General features: G+C 37.4%; 4 protein-coding genes across 6 annotated transcripts; 1 reads left to right on the top strand and 3 right to left on the bottom strand.

Annotated features, from left to right (window-relative positions):
* Positions 1-717: 717 nt before the first annotated feature.
* Positions 718-2,809, bottom strand: LOC113738258 (small ribosomal subunit protein uS13z/uS13y/uS13x). Its single transcript, XM_072084340.1, has 4 exons — positions 2,651-2,809; positions 2,382-2,542; positions 1,376-1,564; positions 718-999 (listed from the first exon to the last, which is right to left on the bottom strand). Exons 1-4 carry the CDS (start codon positions 2,651-2,653, stop codon positions 894-896), a joined length of 459 nt encoding a protein of 152 aa, XP_071940441.1. The 5' UTR covers positions 2,654-2,809; the 3' UTR covers positions 718-893.
* A 139-nt stretch (positions 2,810-2,948) lies between these two features.
* LOC113738254 (photosystem II D1 precursor processing protein PSB27-H2, chloroplastic-like) lies at positions 2,949-5,040 on the top strand. Of its 2 annotated transcripts, none has more exons than XM_072084339.1 (4): positions 2,949-3,044; positions 3,300-3,485; positions 3,851-4,263; positions 4,728-5,040. In XM_072084339.1, exons 2-4 carry the CDS (start codon positions 3,413-3,415, stop codon positions 4,863-4,865), a joined length of 624 nt encoding a protein of 207 aa, XP_071940440.1. In that variant the 5' UTR covers positions 2,949-3,044; positions 3,300-3,412; the 3' UTR covers positions 4,866-5,040. The 2 variants fall into 2 exon arrangements, with proteins under 2 accessions (XP_071940440.1, XP_071940439.1); XM_072084338.1 differs by having other exon boundaries at positions 3,300-3,491.
* A 264-nt stretch (positions 5,041-5,304) lies between these two features.
* LOC113738253 (imidazoleglycerol-phosphate dehydratase 1, chloroplastic-like) lies at positions 5,305-9,778 on the bottom strand. 2 transcript variants are annotated; one of them, XM_072084336.1, is made up of 8 exons: positions 9,401-9,773; positions 9,196-9,317; positions 8,508-8,612; positions 8,086-8,178; positions 7,183-7,257; positions 6,745-6,807; positions 6,260-6,369; positions 5,305-5,732 (listed from the first exon to the last, which is right to left on the bottom strand). In XM_072084336.1, the coding sequence occupies exons 1-8, from the start codon at positions 9,669-9,671 to the stop codon at positions 5,705-5,707; spliced, it is 867 nt and encodes a 288-aa protein (XP_071940437.1). In that variant the 5' UTR covers positions 9,672-9,773; the 3' UTR covers positions 5,305-5,704. The 2 variants fall into 2 exon arrangements, with proteins under 2 accessions (XP_071940437.1, XP_071940438.1); XM_072084337.1 differs by lacking the exon at positions 5,305-5,732 and having other exon boundaries at positions 6,268-6,480; positions 9,401-9,778.
* Positions 9,779-10,691: 913 nt separating this feature from the next.
* Positions 10,692-20,428, bottom strand: LOC113734130 (uncharacterized). The gene is made up of 9 exons (XM_027260482.2): positions 20,197-20,428; positions 17,740-20,078; positions 16,799-16,928; positions 16,587-16,672; positions 15,102-15,340; positions 14,446-14,532; positions 13,698-13,797; positions 12,795-12,987; positions 10,692-12,700 (listed from the first exon to the last, which is right to left on the bottom strand). The coding sequence occupies exons 2-9, from the start codon at positions 19,927-19,929 to the stop codon at positions 11,325-11,327; spliced, it is 4,401 nt and encodes a 1,466-aa protein (XP_027116283.2). The 5' UTR covers positions 19,930-20,078; positions 20,197-20,428; the 3' UTR covers positions 10,692-11,324.
* Positions 20,429-22,827: the final 2,399 nt, after the last annotated feature.

The raw sequence follows: 22,827 nt of genomic DNA, 5'->3' as shown, positions 1-22,827 counted from the left end.
TCTGGTGGATTTATAAGAAGTCGCAAGACACAACCCAACATCGATATCCACATTAACCCTCAATTAGATTCTCAAACGTCTATTAACCAACCAAACGGAGTTGATTAGTTACAGGAGAATAAGAAATGTACTAATGCTCTTATTCAAAATTTCTAATTACTAAAGCTCTTACTCTTAATTTCTAATTTACTAATCATTGATGGCTGCATGTTTTCCACAGTCCAGGCTGAGCCCTCTAAACCCCCCTAGTAAGGCGAGGCACAGCTTTCTTCGGTGATGGAAGCACGCAACAAATGCCCACCGAGAGCAAATTCGGCCCGGGAAAAGAGCAGATCGTTTGTAATAACAATTGACAAGTGCGCAATCAGAAGGCCAGGCACTCGCAAATTTTAGTTTCACCATGGAAGTCTCGAAGAACATCAGCTTCAGACGTTATCAATTCGAAAGAGCATCTTCACAATTTTGTGCAACAGAACAAAATGACCCCGCGTGGCACCAAAAGATTTTTCACCTTTAACATCAAATTCTCTAGATCATTCCTACCAAAACGAACAGATAACCTCCTCATATAAATCGTAGACCACCGGAGATAGCTTCAACCATATAGATAAAACTTCTTCACTACCGGAGATAGCTTCAATCATATAAACAAAACAATTTCGCTACCAGAGATAGTTATCAACGCCCAAACGAGGCACCCTGCATAGATTCACCAACTTCTCAAACATCGATTGCATTATCTTTCACAAGCAAGAATTCTTGAGCCACAAAATTTTCTAAGTTCCATAATTTGTTACTCTATGGAAACACATAGTAAAGTTTAAGAACACGAAGTAAAAAAAAAAAAAATAATCATAACTCGACTGCAAGGTCCTAAAATAAAATATCCATGTTCAACGCTTCTTGGAGACACCAACAGTCTTGCCCCTTCTTCCTGTGGTCTTGGTATGCTGTCCACGCACCCGGAGACCCCAGTAATGTCGGAGACCACGGTGGTTCCTGGCATTCAAGAGTACATGCATCATCATCAGCACAATGCAAAAGCCCAACAGAGTTGAAAGAGCCAAACATGCACAGAGGTAACTCAGGTAACAAAATCTACTTAACAATATTTCAAGAAGCAATTGAAATAACCACCCATTTATTTAGGTTAGCAACACAAAAGTGCACCAAAGAATAGACTAGTGGTCCGTAGATCACATAAAACCATCAGTGTTTCATTAACTAGTTATCTGGGTTGACATTCACCAATTGAGTTCTAATAGAAAATATGAAATCCCCATCCTCCTTAAAAAGTGAAGGAATAATCAATTTCATCTAACCATAACAGAAGCATGAAAATCAACATAGCAATAACAGTAACAGTAAAACCTACCTGATCTTCTTCAGGCGCTCAAGGTCATCCCTCAGCTTCATGTCCAGAGCATTGGAGACAACCTGAGAGTACTTTCCATCCTTGTAATCCTTTTGCCTGTTAAGGAACCAGTCTGGGATCTTGAACTGGCGAGGGTTGGCCACAATGGTCATCAAGTTATCTATTTCAGCAGCAGAAAGCTCACCAGCTCTGCCATTTAAAATCAGAGCAGAATATTACAAACTCTAATCAGCATATGAAGATCATGGTTCAAACCACTAGAAGACCAAACTAACAAAACAAATAAAACCTCCTATCTTACAGAAGATACCATAGCTTGTCAATAACTCTACAACCAAAGCGATCAGTTCTGAAACAATTTAAAAACACTGAATGCAATACACCAACTTCCAGATGCATTAAAATACTACAGCATTTCAAGGCCACATTGATATTCAACAGAATTTATCAATGAAAGTGAGCCTGCGTGTGTTTTTCTAGGGAACAGCGTGCCCATCAATCTGTCTACAGCCTATATAGGTGCAAAACCAAAAATGAGCCAAATTTAACCTCCTATTAACAGAAATGACAATGAGAAAAACGTATAAATCACGTCAAAGACTGTAGGATTACAAAATGAAACCAAGTAACATAGTAAACACGCACAAATCAACTTAGAAAAATCACTCAGTACATGGGGGACTTCTCGTGAAACTTAGATAACCAAAAACATGTGCATTTCTACATATTCACCAACAAAACTATAAAATTTCGTCCCCAATAAACAGAAAACAAACATATTTATAAGTGCCTAATCAGAGGAAACTGTCATCCTGTTCACAAGAAATGACTGCAACAACCTATAATTCCGCTTAGCATAATTACAATAATGATTTCAGCATAAACAAATCATAGACGCAAACCTAACAAGGACCGCAATTCCCAAATCAATCGGAAAAAACTAGTTAACGAGAAAACAGCACGAAAAGAAACCGAGAAAAAAACTACAGAGCAGAACGGAGCTAACCTTTTGTTCATGTCGACATCGGCCTTTTTGCAGATGATGTTAGCGAAACGGCGACCGATACCTTTGATCGAGGTGAGAGCGAACATCACCTTTTGCTTCCCATCCACGTTGGTGTTCTGGATACGCAGAATGTGCTGGAATTCCTCATTCGCCACCAGAGCCTACACATTTTACACCACTAAAATTAAATTAGAAAAAGAAAACCGAGTCAACTCAAACGCAAGACTGGATCGAAGTGAGTCCGATCAATTGATAAGCAGCCGACTCACCATTGTTAGGGTCTTTGGAGTACTCCTCTGAGCTTTTTTTTCGTTTTTCAGCTCCTGGTTTTTTCGCTCCGAGACAGAAGAAAGTGAAGGATGGGCACTAGGGTTTGCTTTTGAAGGCTGCTACTGAGAAGGTTTAAAAGAGTGCTGGAGTACTGTAAACCCTAGTCGTGATCGTCAAATGACCTGTTAGCCCTCCACGGTTTCCCTATATTCCTTAAATACCCTCCCATTCGGGTGAATTATTCGGTACAAACGCACCATTACTGCGCAATGACGTGACTACCCTCAGTATTTATCCATATTTCCTAAAGTATCCCTGATCGGATAAATTGAAACGATTGGAACTGTGGAAGCTCCTGAAATCCTTCAAGAAGTTTGTCTGAAACAAGCAAGGGTAAGCAAAAACTGCATGTCTGTCTTTTCTGCACATTATAATTTTGTTCTTGTAGTTGTGCAATCATTATTGGTTATAATACTTTCGATCAGCTCTTGATTTTTTTTTTTTTTTTTTTTTTTTGCGTGTACCTAGTGCATGCCCAGTTGATTTTAGAATGGCAATTTGACTTGCTCTGGTATAATTTCAAATTCCAGATATGTAGAATGAAAGACTAATCATATAAATTCTTTTTTTTTTGTTGATATATTGAAGGTGCAAGCCTTATGGGATGGAATGATTCAGGAAGTTGGTTCTTCTGCTGCTGCATTGGTGTCTAAAGCATTGCATTTAGCTGCTCAAAAGCTTTAGGAAATTGAAGAACAATAATGGCTTCTTTAACTTCAGTAAAGATGTTGCTTCCTACTATGCCACATTCAACTGGGAGACATAAAGCTTCAGGCGAGAGTAAGTTACCTGTATGTTCTTGTATAGGCACCTCAATAAATTCTTATGTTAATGAAGAGATTATTTTAAGATGGATCATCATGATTGATTTCCAGGAAAATGCTGTTGTCCCGTATATTTGTTCAAGATATTGAACTGAAATGCCACTCTTTTGGGAATAATATGAGTTAATTTTGTTGATATTTTCTTCATATAGATGCTCAAATTTTGGACAGACTAAACACTGGTGTTCTATAGCAAACTCATGGTGGTTATTTCCCGTCTTGGAAATCTACTAAGTATTTGCTTCCAAGTGATGCATAGGGCTCCGTATTCTGGATGATTGTCATGACACTTAGCCGTCTTCTGTGACATAACAGATCAGTTGCGCTCCTGGTGCTTCGATAGATTATCATGTGAAGGAGCGTCATCTCGTCGCGAGCTTGTTTTAAGATGTGGTGGAATTTCAATAGCGTCATGTGTAATGCTGAATTGGGTATTAACACCATCACCAGCTTGGGCTGAAGAGGAATCAAATTCTCCGGAGGATAAGGATGAAGGTGTGGTCGGAGCCATAAAATCCTTGTTGGATCCCAATGAGAAAACAAAGTCTGGGAAGGTGTTGCCAAAAGCATACTTGAACTCAGCAAGAGATGTGGTCAAGACATTGCGTGAATCGCTGAAGGAAGATCCCAAGGATATGGTACAGTTCAGAAGAACTGCAGATGCAGCAAAGGAGGCAATTCGAGACTATATAAATAATTGGAAAGGGCAAAAGGCGGTCATAAATGAGGTACATTCCTTTTGCCAATTGATTATGAGGAAAAGAATTGCAGAATGTGCAACACCAGGTTGATTTAGCAGCTAGATTTGTCATCGTAAAATCGATGTCCTAAAGAGAGAATCTCGAAACAAAGTTTAGAACTTTTGAAATGCAGAATTGCAGTTCTTCTTTGAGTATCCTGGCCTTAGTATTCATTCCGAGCTCAATCGTATACGTATCATGAATATACCTATAGAGAGAGTAAACCGTTTTTACTACTTCAGTAAGAGAAAGCAAAGCAAATAGCAGTCCCTCAAAGCTCACAATCTGTTAAACATTGACACAGTATGAAATGCCAAGCTAAGACTTTGTTATTTGACAATAATCTACTTCCTTCAAAGCAAAAGTGTGGACTGGAAGAAAGCATGTTAACTACATTACCTTGTTTACCGACTCTGCAGCCTCTGCTGATATCATATCCTTGATACTTGCAGGAATCGTATGCCATGCTTGAGAAAGCAATAAGAGCTTTGGCAAACTTTTACTCTAGAGCAGGCCCGTCTGCACCTCTGCCAGAGGAAATCAAGTCTGAGATTTTAGGTGATTTAAACACTGCGGAAGAGTTCTTGTAAAGTGAGCAACTTCCTGATTTATTTTACATAATTGTGGATGAGATGTCAAACATGATGAGCCTTAGCTTTGTTGATTCTTTTTTCCTGCTCATATAATTTTGCAGGTGTTTTCTGTTGGTTGTACATGTTAGGATCTGTTATACATTAATTTTCCAAAAAACATTAATTTGGTTTCCATATTGTTATAAATTAAGTTTCCAAAAACTCTGTTTGGCTGCCATATTAAGAATGCCTGCTACTAGTTGGAAAACGAATAACAAAAACTTGAAAAAAAAAAATTAATCAAGAGCGTCATTAGTGTTTCTCTCCGCTAATCCATTGACAAAGAGCAACAAGATAGAAACTAAATTATCCCTATTTTCTGTTGGATTATGCCAAATGCCAATTCAAAATAAAGTAGTTCGCATGATAAAACTAACAAGCAAGGACGGAACAAGAGTGTCATGAAAAGCATATAACCTGGTGACAATACAAAAAACCAAAATATGATCTTTGCTACATCCCAAAGTTCTAAAGAATTCCAGGATGATACAAAACCTTACATTTTGGAGGGCTTTTCAAGTAAAGGGCCTCCCAACAGGATTGTTTCAGAAACCTTGTTTTAGTCCCTTGTATTGTAACACGTGATACAACATTGATTAATTTACGGAAAAAAAAAAAAAAATAGCTTAGTTCACAACCAAGTCTCCAACCAATCTCCAGGTCCAAAAGATCATCATCTGTGCCTTCATTGCCAATCAATGCTTGGAGAAGGAAACTGAAAAATATGAGATAACCCTCCATCTTAGCAATATTCCAGGAAGCAAGGACCATGATCCACCATTTGCCTTACTGTAAGTTCAAGTCCGTGATAGAACTCCTTTCGAGCTGCAATCAGGAAAAAGTTGTTTGAGTTTTGTAAGCGTACACTTTTCCGACTTCAAACAGTTTGAAGATTTGTTTGGCTAAATAAAATAACACGCCAAGTTGTTTCGCTACCAAGGCCAAACCTCGAAACCAACACCCAACAGTGGTAACCTTAGATTTTGTCATATAGATTCATTTATCACACTCCTAAACATTCCACTAATTTGCTCATGGAGAATCATTCAAGTTCTACTTCAGTAATTTATAAGTTTCTCTAACCAGCAAGTTGCTCAAGAAAAATCAACATTATCTACCCACTTTCTCATTATGGTTGGCAAATAAAGTCTACAATTTTAAGGTACATGAAGGAATATCTATACAAGTAACTGTTCACTTGAAACCATGATAATTTCCTGACAGTGATGATACTTCCCATCCATGTCCGGTTTTTAAGTTTTCCCTCTATGATCTAAGCGATGGAGATAGTTGAAGATCCAAAGGCTGGAAAAGAAAAATCAGATAATTCTTTAAAGAATAACAATTCCTACCTTGGCACACTTCCATGACGACGTGAATCACATTCTGTTGCTTGCCTAAGAGCTCTTGCGAAAGCCTTGAATGTTGCCTCGATGATATGATGAGAATTTTTTCCAGCAAGCTGTTTCCATGCAAATTTATAGGTTAAGGTTCAGGACGTCAATAGATATCCAAGCTGAAAACCATAGTACTAAAATTCCCTGATGATATGATGAGAATTTTTTCCAGCAAGCTGTTGCCATGCAAATCATAGGTTAAAGATTCAATATGTGAATAGATAACCAAGCTGAAAATCATAGTCCTAAAATTATATCTGCAGATGATATAAAGTAACATCACATGATAGGCCATTTCTGAACAAAGTAATAAAACAGGCACAACTTCATGGACTGCGGACAGTTGTGAAATTAGCAATCAAAGAAAGAATATCTCTTTAAATAAAACTGCCTAATTACTATCAAAGTTTCCCTGGCAAGAAAATATTCAGTGATCTTACCTGCCGAATATGTAATGTCATTCCAGAGGTATTGACCAATGATTGAAAGAAGTGCTCCACCAGCTAGGACCAAACAATTCCATTCTTGAATTAGAATATCATACAAGTGGAGAGAAGAATATCATATAAGTGGAGAGATGTTCAATAGAAAAATAAGGACACAGAATCTAACATCGCATACTAAAACTTGAGCCATAACGTGAAGAGTAGTTGTATACACCACTATTTGATGCCAATACGAAAAGTAAGCTCCAAAAAGTCATCATATTGACAGAAGAACAGTACACTCTACTCAAGAAACAATTATGAAGACAAACACACACACACATATAAAAATAGAACAGCCTAGATCAAAATCTTATACTGATATGACACTGTAAATTAAATATGTAAAGAATACCAGCCCACACATCAGAGCCAACAACTTGAGCAGGCTACCTGAGTGTCATAAGTTCCAACTCTCTCAGTAGGTATCTGTAGATCAAAACTCAGATGCGGCCTCCCAGATAAGTCCTGCAATAGAATCACAAATTTACAATAGGTTAATTACATATAACAAAACATCGAACAGGAGCAAAAGTAAACAATGCTGAGGTCAGCAACAGCACTCAAGGGAAACCAGTACTTCTAGGTCAGTAAAAAATTACTTTATAGACATGCCACTGTCTCTACCTAAGTTTATGGGAGCGGTCTATCTGAAGAGCAAGGGTCTGGGTCGGCGTTGTTTAACAGGAATAACTCTGCTCATGTCAACTATGCTTTAATATTTGCGCATAACACAAATTGAAAATATAGCTCATTTTTCTTATCTGGCAAGAGCTGAAAGTCACATTATGCGAGAAGGCTATATCGCTTCTGCACTTTTCAACCGCTATTTCCTTATTAACGTTAGACATTTCTTCCACCCAGAATAAACTCTTTACTCAACTTGTTTTCACTACTTAAGTTGTATGAAAATTCACCAATTCAAGGTGGATGTTCAATTCATTTAATCTTCATTGAATAACACAAGTTATTCGACTATAATACTATAAGCAGGCAAGAATTCAGTTTCATAAGAAATCTCAAATGTGCTTTAGGCTTCATGTCGACAAGTGATAATCGACCACAGTGTTTCACTTGGATGTAAATCATTCACATCAACATCAAGTCCAGATTTTTCTTCATGTCAAAATAGGTATCCTGCTAAGGTATCCTTTATATAGATAAGGATACAATAAATTGAAGCATATCGTATTGAGTGTGTCGGTTATTTCTAATACATCGAAGTAAGATGAACTCAGACTCGCTCAATACATCATAAAGAAAGAAAACAAGACTGAGACATTCCAGGTATCATACCAGTGCAACATGTATAAGTGCTTCATCCAGTGGAGCAGAGAAGTCACCAAACCGGTTGATTCCTTTTCTATCACCCAGTGCTTGCAGCAAAGCCTGAATGAGCACAATAAGTACAAGATCTCCATTTCAGTTAAAATATACCTGAAAAGCAAGTGCAATCTCACATGCACGGAACCAACGAAAGGACCATCGCTGGAATGCCACTTAGAAAACAAAACACTCATTTTACTCAACATATCAAATTGTGGTATGGTAAAACCAATTCTCAACTGACTAATTTAGTAACACAGAGACAGCAGGTTAATAAATCATTGACACAATTCAATCAAACAAAGAGCATATAAAGCTTAATGCAATCCAAAGTTCAGCTACCTGAGACTAAACACAGAAAGAATTTTCAAAACAGAAACTTGGATGCTTACTGTTCCAAGTGCAAGGGCGACATCTTCATTGGTATGATGATCATCAATATGATAATCTCCAGTAGCCTTTACATGCACGTCAAATAGCCCATGTGAAGCAAGTTGCTAAAAGGAAGGCACAAAAATACATCATCAGGACTGCAGCAGGCTGAGAAAATACCTATTGTCCATTCAAAGCAGTCTTCGGCTACAGGTGAGTTCATACACAATGATGAATTACAGTTGATAGAGAGAATACTTTATCACAAAAGGTTATTGAAAAAGCCCTCCTTTGCTACTTTTCTTTTGTGATTTTCGTTCCTTTCCACATCACCTCTCTATAAATTACATAAACTACATAAACAGTTCATTTCGCAGATTTTAGTAAAACTAATTAAATATAAATCGTCAAGCATTACTAAATTTAAAAAAAAAAACAGCAATTTGTCCTCGAAGACAGATGCTCTTACATTTCTATTGTACCATGTATGGAACGAATGAAACTTTTGAAATTGTGAATTTGTCAAAGTTATAAACCTATTCTAAAAGCATTTTAAACATACCTTCAATAAACTCGTCTACGACAGGCTACGTTTTCCAACTTTTGCAGAAAACACAACTAAAAGATTAAAGGTTTATACTAATAAAGAGGGAAATTTCGACTTTTTTAATTCAAAAAATAGTACATAAAGAAAAAAGAAAGACTCACATCCAACATATGATCAAGAAAGGGAATTCCAGTGGCATTCTCAGCTACACCATTACCGTCCAAGTTCACTTTAATAAACACATTAGTCTCTTTCGTCACCCTCTTCACTTCCCCAACTCTACCTAAAATCGTAACATCAGAATCAAAATCTGCAAAAAAGAAAAAAAAAAAAAAAAAGCGGCTTAAAGGAATTTGTAGCAAATACCCATTTGAGAAGAAGTTAGGGGGGATCCATTTTCATTTTCAGAAGCCTGAGTAATTATTCTGGGTGGGTCCATTGAAAGAGGAGTAAAGGGTCTGTTTTGGATGGGGTGGTAAGAGGATTTGTAGAAAACTGAGAAAATTTGGGTTGGGAAGGAAATAAAAGCTGGTTTTGATAGATTGATCCTTGTGGCTTTGGGTTGTTGAAGATGAGACGATGACGATGCAGACGGAGAGCGTACGAGGTAGCGACGAGGAGCAACCGAAAGCTCCATGCGACACACGATCAGAGCAGACTGCAGAGCTTCTGCGCGTCTTCGTATGTTCGCAAGTGGTGATAGCTTTTGAAAGGCGTGCTAGAGTTGAAATAAAAACGTTCCCCTAAACTCAAAAAAAGAGACCGACGGCGAAGGAGCGAGGCACGATTTCAAGGCAAAATCGACTCTTGCTTCCTTGTACGAGTATAATGTAAACCAAACATCTCCAAATCATCATTATTCAGAAAAAAAAAGAAACAAAAATCCAAACATTACTGTCATGTCAATGTAGCATGAATTTGCAAGCTTCCGAATCTTATATTTGAAAAGATCATCATTATTTTCTTGAATATCGAATAACCTATCATATTACACCAAAATTCTCATCTTAAATATCGAATAACCTTGATCACATTACACCATATTAGAAGTTTAGAATTCGTTTGCTCTGATCTTTTGAGAGAGATTAAGCTAAATTTTTGGCCCTTTCATTTCCTGAATTTCAGGGGACAGGCTTCTGTAGCGTTAAGGACAAAACTCTCGCACAGTCGGCATGTTAACTCTTTTTTTGTACCCATCTATGAACCGTACGTGCGAGGTCTTGCATTCCATTGCCAAATGACACAAGAATGTTGCCTACGCAGCTTAACTGGGCAGCAGTTCATAAAGACGGGACTAGCCAGCACAGCAGGATTCAAGCGTTTCAAAGGTATCAACTGAGGTCTAAACTTTGTCAGCTGCAGAAATTTCACAAAGTTCAAAGAATTGGCAATGCAAGAATCAACTCTCCGAAAAAATCAACCCGCATAAAGTAATATCTAACAAAAGATTTAACAGGAGTAGAGAACATATATATAAGCTCCAAGCGAGGCTGGGTCATTTTTTCCCGCTTATATTACAACTGAGCCACCTACTCCACCGGTCTATCTTCAAGTTTTCTGACTAAATTGCACTCGACTTGATTCACTGCTTGCAGTAGTAGGCACCATTGAATGCAAAATTAATGGCTGCTTTCATCGTGAGAAGAAAAACAGCGAGAAACTAAACGATATTCTGATTAAATTACCGTTAAATGATGGAATACAAGGTCTCCAATACTCGGAAAATGGCAACCCAAATACAGCTATATACATTAAGCAAATCTAAGAAAATATTCACCACTTGAGTTAGCAGAGTTTGACAAAATTTGTTGCCCAGCTCAGGCAACTTCCTTTCCAACTTTTTGTTTGTTCGATCGGAGGAACTGCAGCTGGATGACTTCTGAGAACATACGGAGCAAATAACCAAGAGCATCAGCCATGGCAGGGACGTTAACATATAATCTGGAGCATCCGAGTCCAAGTGTCTTCCAACAGATGACATACGTGGCAAGTCGATCGCCATGTTCTTGAACCATTTTTACCCAGTCCTCGCCCATGATCAACTCTTGTCGAAGAGGTCACAGCACCTTAGCCTATTCCCTAGGATAAAGAAAGTTGTTTCCAAAATGGCATAATATCTTGGTCCAATTTACAATTCCGAATATAAAATTTACACCTAAATAGACTAGAACCTAGGACTGTCTTAACAATCATATGCAGGATATCCTCATCACTCGACTCTTGAATTTTGCACCAAAGATACACAAGAACCAAGATCTGTATCAGCACAATCAAGGACTCTCCTACCCTTCTATGAGTCATCCAACTTGTGTGCTCCATCAAATCGATCTCTGGTTTCAGACACCTCAAGAACTCTGGCACCAGAAGAATCAGAAAGAGGACAACCACCAACTCCTCCTGCATTTACCTCACACCCATGTTCCAATTCACTTGAACAATGGACTTCTTTATCTGGAAGAGGAACTTCTGCTTCAGAATGAGATTCTGAAGCAACAAAGAGTCCATTCTCTATTCCTGAAGTGTTCTTATGAACAAAACTAACCTCAGCAGTGACTTCAGCACCTGTGCGTCGAGAAGCAGAATCAGAACTATGACCCTCTTCTTCCCTTTCAAATTCATTTCCCGAAGAGCCTTGATTCAAGGAATCAGAAGCATTTTCACAATGACGACCTTTTACATCAGTTCTAGCATCATTGTTAGCATCACTACCTGCAGAGGTTCCTTTGTCACAACCAACAGAATCAATTTTCAGATTGCTCGCTGTTTTAGCATCACCAACAATTTTCAAGGACGCCTGTGACTCGCTTTCATCATCCATTGTGACTGGCTGATTCAAGTCTGAGTTAAATCGCAATATTAGATCTTCACCATTAATATGCTGAGGATCAGATGCAAAATTCTGTTTGCTACAAGACATTTCTTTACCATTCTGTGAAGATGTTTCTGGGAAAAATCTGGGTACAGTTTCAACAGTAACGCATTTCATCACAGCTTCAGGAACAGCACCATCAGAACCTTTTCCAAAGGCATCTCTATTACCCAGGTCTTGCACAACTTCTGTACCAGAAGAAGATGCTGAAGGGGTATTTCTTACTTTGTGGTTCTGAATGCAATTTGCATCACTATTATGGACAGTAGCAATGGAAACAGGACTGTGGTTTTCATCTGCATCCTCAACCATGTTTTCTGATGTTTTACACCGAAAATCAAGAAGAGAACCTGATGAAGAAAATTGTGCATCCACTTTATGTGCATCACTCACTAAACCATTTACAGAGGATGGAGTGTCAGGTTTGGCTGGAAAATTCAAAATAGAGCTTTCAATCACAGGAGGGTCAGTGGCTACACCAGAGCGAGAACTGCTCTTGCTGGAAGATTCTACGCCATCCTTAACAAGCTGAGATTCTCCGATATCCTTACTAAAGATTTGGATATCAGATTCATTAGCAGTCTCTGAAGCACCAGCTACGGTTCCATCATTTGAAGGTATAGCAGAAGCTGAAAACAGAGGAATAGTCTCAGCTTTGTCACTGACATTATTTTTATGGTCTGATCCACCCCTAGAGCCACTGTTCATCTCCTGATTCTGGAGGGACTCAATGTCAGGTTTTTCCACTGAAGCAGGCAGCCGAGGCAAATTGTCTTTCGAATCAAAACCTTTCAGACCTGAGGTAGAAATATCAATCAAGACAAACTTTCTTTACAAGAAAAAAAAGGTATCAGAAAAACACAAGGAAAGCAGATGTATTAATCAGGTTACCGCCAGGAATTCCTTGCTTGAACAGTTGCTTCTGCAACATATCTGTCCCTGGAAACACCAACATGTTGATTGACTTCATCTCCTTCTTGTCTGGATCTTCAAGTTGTTTGAAACCGAAAACTACAGTCCATGTATGCATATGCTCAGAAATTGCAGGAATTATCAATTTTTCGACTTTGAGAGAGCAAAGGACCTGAATATGTAATGATGACAACTACATGATTAGTCCATCTAAGAAACCAAAATAAAAATCAATTATAATTAAAATAAAAAGGTAAATAAACAGTTGAGACATAATTATCAGCCTCAATTGTCCATGCTGACACGTATTCAGAATTACTTCAAGCAGCATGGCATAGTTGCATTGCTTCCCACAGCAGGCAAGGCACACAATACATTTACAACACTAACAAGCACATGCATTCACGTCATGCATCTAATTTAAAGACGAAACTTTTTGATCTGGATATATTGCTGAAGGATGAACAACTCATCCTCCTCAGATAGGACAAAGAACACGTGGCAGACTTTATGATGGCTGACATGTCCCCACTCCTTACACTATACATTTAATGAATCCACATCAAGCACCAGGATAGATGTCCCATCAAACAACCCAGCCACACATCTAAACAAACAAATAAGAATAACAAACAAAGCAAACTTAAATCTCCCTGCCCAACCGTCAGGGTTAAGGATTCTTATTCTTATGGCAGTGAAGGATGATAGATTATCAGATCCTAAAAAACTGAAAGAGAAGATAATAAGCAGAAGGATATATCACAAAAGGTCATCAAATTTGAGGACTTGACAGATAATGCTGTACTGGCTCAGCACAAAAGAAAAAATCCAACAGATCTTTTTCAACTAAAAAGCATAAAATAGAATTAGCAGCACTCATACCGATTCAATTGCAGACAATAGCCGTCGGCACATTCCTTGGCGCCTATATATGTTGCGAGTTCCAATAAAAGGCATCTCTGCTAATTGTAGTCCATGGATCCTAGCAAAAGGATGAGCAGCTGAATAATTAGAATAACTTCAAATGTGGATAATACACACAGAAAGCAAACATGGATGCAAGAACACAATCTGAACTACAGCCACACATCACTGATTAGATCACCATAAAGGTTGCCTACCTAATTAATTTATCAAAACATGTGACAAGGCGTTAACCTTGATAATTTTTCACCAAATTTAAAAAGCAGGGCCCATAACAGTACTAACAATGATGTTACCCATGGTTACTGCCAACACAAATGCATAGCAAATGTAGTAGACTAATCTTTCAAAAAGCAACCCTGATTGGTTAATAAAAAAACAGCTAATTGAATAGTGCAAAGAACAATATTAATAGTTCAAAACCCGGAAAGTTACCAACAACTAAATTCCCAAAGGTGTGTCAGAAAAAATTTCAACTTTCAACAGTGTGCTGGCCAATTAAGCGACCAAAAAAAAAAGAAGGTTCCATTCAGAAAAGGACAAAATTAAGATTTGTTATAAGAAAGGTTATAAGAAAGATCACATGAACACCTTCAACATTAACATCTTACGAAAAAGGTGTGATTGCCATTTTTTACTTGATAATAGAAGAAATTGACAAACAATTTTCTGCAGACCGCTAATGTTGATATCATTAGTCATTTACCTGATAGATGCTGCAGAAATTATTTCATCACCCCTCTCCAAAACCACTGTGAAGAAGCCATGATAATTCAACCGACTAAAGTTTGCTCTACAGAGAAAAAATAAAGGAAGCATAAGGAAACTGATCCCAAAGATACAATCAAATCTGCATGCATAATTAGCTGAATCGAGAGGGGGAGAATAATGTAGAAAGGCATGATCATGTTTATATGGGTACACCACACAAAAGGCACCAGAGAATGAATGACAGGGTGGATGGTCGCCAAAAGAGGGACAAGATATCTGACAGAGCCAATGACACACAAGGCAGCAACAGCAACAAAAACTTCAATAGTGACAATCAGAAAACGACAAGAATCATAAGCAGTACTTCTGGCAACAAAGGGGAAAAAATCAGATTAAATCACAAGATTGAAAATACTACACAGACATTAAAGTATGCTTTAATGCAGCTAAAGTCATGCAAACGTGATGGCTTCAACCAGAATTTTGAACTCGTGGAGCATCACAAGTAAAAAACAAATACACAATCTTCCCAAGCAAATAAGTCCAAAGGCAAATTTTAGACAAAATAGGCAAGATTTGAAACAAAGTTGTCTAGCTGGACCAGACTCCAATTATGAACAGTGGGGTAGCATGTCGCCAAAAGGCACTTACCCACAATTATAAAGCACATTATGGATCAAATTAATTCCACTCCTCCTGTCAACAATGGGCAAAAAGCACTCATCCATGACAGATAATGCAACAGCTAACTTAGAATTGCATTCCACTCTTTGAGGAAATCCCCGGCTCGCCGTGTCAGATTCTAAATCTGTTCTTTGTAATAGAGACCATGAAAATCCTGCTTCCAGCTCATGTTTGACCCCAAGAATCTTCTGCAATTGATCATATAGCTGGAGAAACCAGGGAAAAAATTACTTCAGATGCCTTTGCAGCATATTTCACGCAATAAAAATCAACATGTCACAACTAAGAGACAGATAAAAAGTATCATCTACCATAATAACCAAAACCCACAGCCCCAAAAATCCATTTCCAAATCGCGTTGTAATAAATAAGCTTAGAAAATATGGAAATTATTTAAACAACTCTTTCATATTTTTTTTGTGTGGAATTCTGTGATGCAAATAACAAGAAACAAAAATCAATGCCAAAGACCAAGAACATAACGTAATTAGAACATTCTCACAGCAGCATCCAAAGACACCTCCCCACCCAAAAAAGAAGAGGAGATCTGCATACAAGATTAAATGATAATCTGAATACACTAGGAGGTGTCACTAACCAGGTTTGGTTATTTTGTCATTGTCCATTACCCTCTGTGAGAGTTGAAGGTGTTTTAATTGTATTAAAGAAGAAATACTAGGTGCTTTGATTGATCCAGTGTTGCAACTCTTCAGTGCACCCTGAAGACCCTAACTCTAGACCTTTGGGACTTCTATTACAATAATTCTGCATAAACCAACTTATAGTAATAGCTTATGTGATAAAATACCAGTGCCATGTCTTAAACTTCTAAGTCAATGCAATACCTAAATGACAATATCCCTGCAACATTCTCTCTCTACATAATTAAACTTCATTGACAAAACATTGGACTCCAAATGAGCTATACAAAACATTCTCTCTCTTCAATCACACTAAACCGTCAACTTACACAACTACTAGTTATGTATTACTTACTTCTAGACTCTAGCTAAACATATTTAAAAGGAACAAAAATGTAGTTCAGAGCGTCTGAAGCAAATCGCAAGCAAATGCATTATCATTTTGTGAAGTTGAAGCTTAATTGCATTGAGTAAATCAAGATTTGAACTTGCAATATTAAAGTTTGTAATCAGCGCTTAATAAAACGATAGCTCAGACAAATTAATTGCATTAATGATTGTGATAATCTCAGGATCACCAGTAAATGCTTTAGCACATTGACCTCAAACCCCTAAAACGGTATCCCAACATATACAACATGAATCAATTCCCAACCAAAAGGTTTTCTCACTTCGGCAGAAAGTATTGCCAATATGCTTGCGACCCAAAATATCAGCTTCATTACTAACAATTTCAATTTATTTAACATACTAAAGGCACCAGCTTATATCACAGGTAGTTAAATCTCAAAAAGAAAACACCACGTAATACCTCTTGGCACTTCTTCCCACAAAAAGAAAGAGGACTATTGGTGTTTGCAAGTGGAGAAACCATCTCCTCAGTGCATGATTTGTGATCTAAATGGATCCAAGAAAAACTTTAATAAGAATTCTTTCTTAAATTAAAATAGGAGAAAAAAACAAAGAGAAAGGTATGCAAATGGAAAAGCAATTACAGGATTATAAAGGCAAAATGATCATTACATTTTTTCTCACAAAGAATGCACATGAAAAGTTCGCTTGGAGTTGCATTTTCTTCATTCAGATTTCCACTGGCAGTTCCACAGAATTTGCATGTACAATTTGGACAATGCCAATCACCTTTCGGAAGCATCTGCACCAAGAAGTTATGATTACCGACAATAAAGGTTTTAGAAGAGCATCCAGTACATGTATTTGACACAATTGGCAAACAGTACAAATGCTTCTAAATATGTGCCCCAAGAAGGAACGGGAACCACACAAATTAGCTTCCCTCATGTAAAATCTTGTTATTGCCCTTTAGTATTGACTCTTTGAACTACTAGAGTATCCTCAAAGATATACTTGCCCAAAGGAAACCTTTAGGCTAACTACTCAAACAATAACAAAGGCATTGCTGCTTTTCTATGTCCTTGCCAAGGGCCATACGCTACCCATTCTCCCATAATAAGAGAGGGGAAAAGAAATTTCACCACACTGTTTTAAAAGAAGAAAAACGTCAAGGAATCAACCCAGGAACCAAAGGGAAGAGATATGAGACACAAATTTTCTGAATAGAAATGGTTCCCTACACTCTCACTGCAATAACAAGATTATCTCATGGTTTTGTATGCCTAGGTGCTGTTAGGGTATGAAATTAGAGTAAGAGAAGGAACCATCTATATGGCATAAATGGAAGAAGACATAACATGTTGATGATGCATTAGAAGTGTATCAACACCATTTTCACGACAATTAGAATGTCTACAAACACGTGATTTTGTATGCATCTGGTAACGTCAATGCAGGAAATATACACAGTTTGGCATCTGTAGATGTACATTGGTATAAATCATCAATCCCATCACACAGGAAGTATATGGCATTGGTATATAATTAGATAAGTAAGATTCAAGTCCATTGTGTGAAGTGTCATGTGATAGCATTTTGTGTCGCAATGCTACCTGTATTCCTAAACAGTTCTGATGAAAAGTAGAGGGACAACCATCACAGCAGATCAAATCCCCACCATCACCACATATACCACAAGTATCATCATCTGGATCATCACCATCAACATCCACTACATAGAAATCACGGCGCATAGACTCCTCTTGCCTATTCCATGCATCAATTAGGCAATGCAGTAGGGAGGGCCCAGACTCCAAGATGATGTTTTGAAATGGTTGACGCAATTTACTACCAGCATGGAGCTCAAACTTTGAGACTGTGAGGATTTTGCTACAGCAACCACAATGAATTCCATCTCTTGTGATCCAACCTTCTAGCTTTACTCGTGTTCTTCTACGATTCATATACTGCACTTTCTCACTCAACTGCACCGTGCCTGAGTCAATCAGCCAGGCCAACAAAGTCCTTTTTCCAGTATAAGGAACATAGCCATCAGATTCAGAATTCTGCCCCATATCCGAACTACGAACCAACAGAGTGCATCTGCCAATTTTCCTGCTTTTTCGTCCTTGTACTACATTAGATGGTTTTTGAGCCCTTTCTAGTTCAGGCTTCTGTCTAGACAAATCATCACTTGAATCATCCCTACTTTTGCTTTTTCCTTCATGCAATTTCCCTTTCTTTGGTTTGCCATTCTGCCTGATGAAAGAACTCAGTTTTTCATCATTCTGATCACTATCAGAGTCCTCCCTAGATGCTTTGGCAGAAACTTTTTTAGAATTCTGCGTCAAACCATCATCCATTCTCTTCTTGTTCATTTCCTCCTCAATTTTCTTACGTGTTTGCCTCGTCAACTTGTTTATCAGATCATCTGATAAAGGAGCAAATGAAGAAGAAACTCCATCTGGTTTACTGTCACCATCCTCTTCCTGCAACTGCTTTTGAAGAGCATCATATGCCTTAATAATAGACCAGTAAGCAGTTCCACCAGGGTTAATATACACTGCATCTAGGTAGTCCCTGTTCCTTCTTGGTCTATAGTCGATTGTCCAGCCAGCTTTGATGAGCATTTCCCTTATCCTCTCTCGCAATAATTGTTTTTCAGTGCTCCCACCCCGCTTAAGTTTTGCATCAATGCCTTTGACTGGAGTGGCATTTTCAGCTGGCGGAGTAACTTTATGTTCTCTGCCTTTATCTAGAGGGACATTTTCCGTGGCCAAAGATCCTTTTGTTTCCCTTTTCACTGCTTTCTTTGAGCTACCAGCTTGTAGGCTTGGTGGTGCCAACTTAAGGGACGTGTCACTCCCATCTGATTCATACTCTCTAGCTTTAGGGCTCTTACCACACAGCGGCTTCTGCAATTTCAGCTCACGGTTCTCCCCAGCATAGTCTCCAGTTTTATTGCTCTTACCCAGCAATGGCTTTCGCAATTTTAACTGACTTCTCTCCCTCTCCACAAATGCAATTCGCTTGTCTGCTCTTTTGGAATCAGAATAGAATGTGGGTGGCACTGAAGGCTCCTTCTTGACAACATCTTCAGACTTGGAACCCTTTCTATTTTCAACTTCCTGAAGATCGTAAGTTTTTCTCAAAGGCAACTCCATATTTTTCTTCTTATTCACCATAACTTTCAAAACTCCATTTTTACCCTGCAATCTGATAGGCTCAGCAGGCTCCTCTGGGTACTTTAACCTCAATAATGAAATAGGCAAATGCGCTTCATCATCTTCCAACACAAATCTTCTCTCACCGCCATAATCAACCACTTTATTCCTCCCACTCACTCCACCACCTGAACGATCAAAGTACATCTTTGACCTCTTCTCCACCATCATATTGGAACCACCTCCAAACTCTCTAGAGTTTCCACTACCCATCTCCCTGTAATCATTCCTCATCCTTTTCCCATCAAACTCATCGTACTCATCAAAATCAAACAAATCCAACCTACTCCTCTTCCTGTCACTCTCTATAATCTCACCGTTCCTCCTCAATCCCATTTCCTCCTCACCCCTCCTTCCATAGACAACCGAGCCATTACGGATTTTGTCGTTCCCTTTCCGCCTAACGGTCTCAAGAGAATCATCACTCGACCCGGAATCACTATTAATCAACCTTGGCCTCTTCTTTTCTTTGTGAGAAGACCCAGCACTACCCAAAACCTCAGCTTTTTTCTTAATAATCAAACACCCTGATGAGCTCTTCTTCTTCAATACTCCCCCTGATCTCACACTCTCCTCCATCTCATGCACTCAACAATCAAACGATCAAAAATGAACAAAGCCCCCGAAAATTCCAAATCGAATTCACGCGAAATTCACCTCAATTTACCTTTAAAACCCATCTCACAAAACCCATAATTTTTCCGCATCATACGTAAGCATTCACAGATCTGAAACAAAAACGAGGAAAGATTGAATCTTTACACTGAAATTCCCCAAAATTGAAAAAATAGGTATGTAAAAGATCCCCGAAGAAAAAATTGCACGAGGGCATCCAATGATCCTTACCTCTCCCAAGAGTTGCAAAATTCTGTCGACCGCGATCCGCCGGCAAGACGGAATTTAATCCGGCGAGGTCAATTTCCCAGCAAAGCAGCAATGAACCGCTGGGGAGAGAGAAAAATGAAACAGATAGAGAAAGATTGTGAGAATTGGGATCCTTCTATTTGGTTCTTGTTCCGGGTGGTTTTTATAGACTGCTACTGTTACCAGACCTGTATTAGTCTATTTGTCTTCTGTACTCCAGAAACCAGCCCAATTGCAAAACCTTGAATATGCATGCAAAAGTAATTAGCCAAATCTAATTCTACATTTTTTTTATTTTTATTTTTTTAATGACCCTTTTAAGTTGTCTTCATTATTATCGAAACGACGAACTTTTATATCAAATCAAATTTATTTTATTTATTCGACGAGAGAAATGATGAATAGAGTGATACAATGATAAAATATAAGTAAAAAGTTTGATATAAGTAAAAAATTCGAATTCAAAACTTTTTATTTATATTTAAAAGTTCACCGCAGTCTAAATTCAACAAGTTATGCACTCAATTTTCTAGCATATATTACAAAATCCTGATAACTCTTCTCCAAACAACTTTTGCATGGCACGTTTGCATTGCGAGGCAAAAGCATGGGCAACTTTATTGCCGTTGTCATAACCCAACTAAAGAACTACCAGGCAAAGGTTTACAATTAAAGGTATATGCCAAAAAATCTATTATGAAGTTTCAATGGGTAGTAAAAACATAGAAATGAATTCCAGTTTTATCTAATTATGTAATGAACCAACATTTGGTGTAAATATGTCCAATTTTGGCATAAACTTGAATTTTATAACTCAATTGATGTAAAAATCAGTCGGTACGCTAAAATCATATAAGTTTACATCAAAGCTGTATTAGCTTGCGAATTTCACGTAGCTGGACAAAAGTTCAACTGCCAAGTCTTTGATCCAATAAAACATGTTTCTACTCGACAGCTTTATGTAAGCTACTTCCTTACACTATATAAGAACGAGTTTAGGACTAGATTTCAATCGCAGGGATGAGGCTATTTTGGAAATATATAAGAACGAGTTTAGGACTAGATTTCAACCGCAGGGGTGAGGCTATTTTGGGAATGTGAGAGTGTTTGCAGAGTAATTGGAACATTGAGTACAAGTCATTATAACTTTAATTTCACTATAATTACTTATATAACCTTTCAGATATTTAAGGTTAGGGGCAGGTTTGGTATGTTACAATGTTTGGTGCCAAGTTGAATATCAAGTACAACTGAATAAAGCTTGTATTTTGATAGAATTACATAAAAGTCCTTTTAATCATTTATTATACTAACATCCAAGCCTTCCAATTTCCTGTAACCTTTCTCATCTATTACGGAATTAATTGGATGTTTGCATAATTGGATTTTAATTACAATTAATTAACTTAATTATTATCTAAACAATCATTAGCATATTTATGTCCCCATGTTTAGCCGATACCCTTTCTTCTTTTTCGGTTTCACCTCTTTGATTTTATTATGGCTATTAAATATTTGGTGGAATGCATAGCTTTTCCTTTAAATTGAGGTGAATTCTTTGGGTTTGTCTTCTTCGATTGTAGTTTTTTTTTCTGATGATTGGTTTATTCAAGAACTCCATATAGTTTGCCTTTTGATACTTCTAATTTCAAAAACTGACTAATTGTATTATTTTTCTTAGTAGATCCCAGAGATTCTGTCTCTGGTCAAAGTACAATTTGAGATAATGTTGTCACTTTCTAAAATAATCAGAAAAGCAATTTTATCATCTTCTCCTCCTCAGCCAAGATATTATCTCTTTATTTAAGTCAAATAACCTTATTTCTCATGAACTTTCTCCTATTATTCTTGACTCCAGGGATCTGTTGACTATATTCCAGCAGTTATGGTTCAAGTAATTATTTTTTCATGTAATATGATTTGGAATTCGGCTTGTGTTCATTTTAATTGAAAATTTTATGATTGTAAAATTTATTAACTTAGAATTTTGTACTTCATTGAAACTAAAAAAGAAAATTAATCAAGCTACATAGTACTAAGATGTCATTTGCACTCTATTGGCTTGCCATGTTATGATCTCGTTCTTGTATTATACTATTTATATAGTTTCAAATACAAAAAATTTGCTTTTTTATTCTATCTAAAAGAATTTGTAGTGGAACTTGATGAGTTTAAATACTTTAGCTACAGCACCATTTTGATTGCATTGTATTAATTCGTTTACTCATAATTGTATGTTGTACAATGATAAATAATGTTTCTTGATTTGATTGAAGCAACTATTATCCATAGTTCAAACGAGCCAATTAAGTAGAGATGTTATATTGGATACTTATACAAGTAAACATTGGAAAATATCATTAAGCAGTTTCTACCTAGAGTTTGCATTTCGAATTCATATGAGGAGTTTCTTTTGATTTTAGTTACCATTTTCTACAATTTCAAATTTAGAAAATATTATTTGCACCAATTTTTTATAATCAAGATAGTTTCAATTCAGATCTTTAACAATTATGCAGATTTGAACTTATTTATGAGATTATAAAGAAATGCCCCTAGCAAAAAACACCAAATCTGAATAGTTTCTACAAAACTTTGAAAAAGACCACTTAA

This window comes from Coffea arabica, chromosome 3e (assembly GCF_036785885.1).
Source record: "Coffea arabica cultivar ET-39 chromosome 3e, Coffea Arabica ET-39 HiFi, whole genome shotgun sequence".
Lineage (NCBI taxonomy): Eukaryota > Viridiplantae > Streptophyta > Magnoliopsida > Gentianales > Rubiaceae > Coffea > Coffea arabica.
This window is presented reverse-complemented; position numbering and strand designations above follow the sequence as displayed.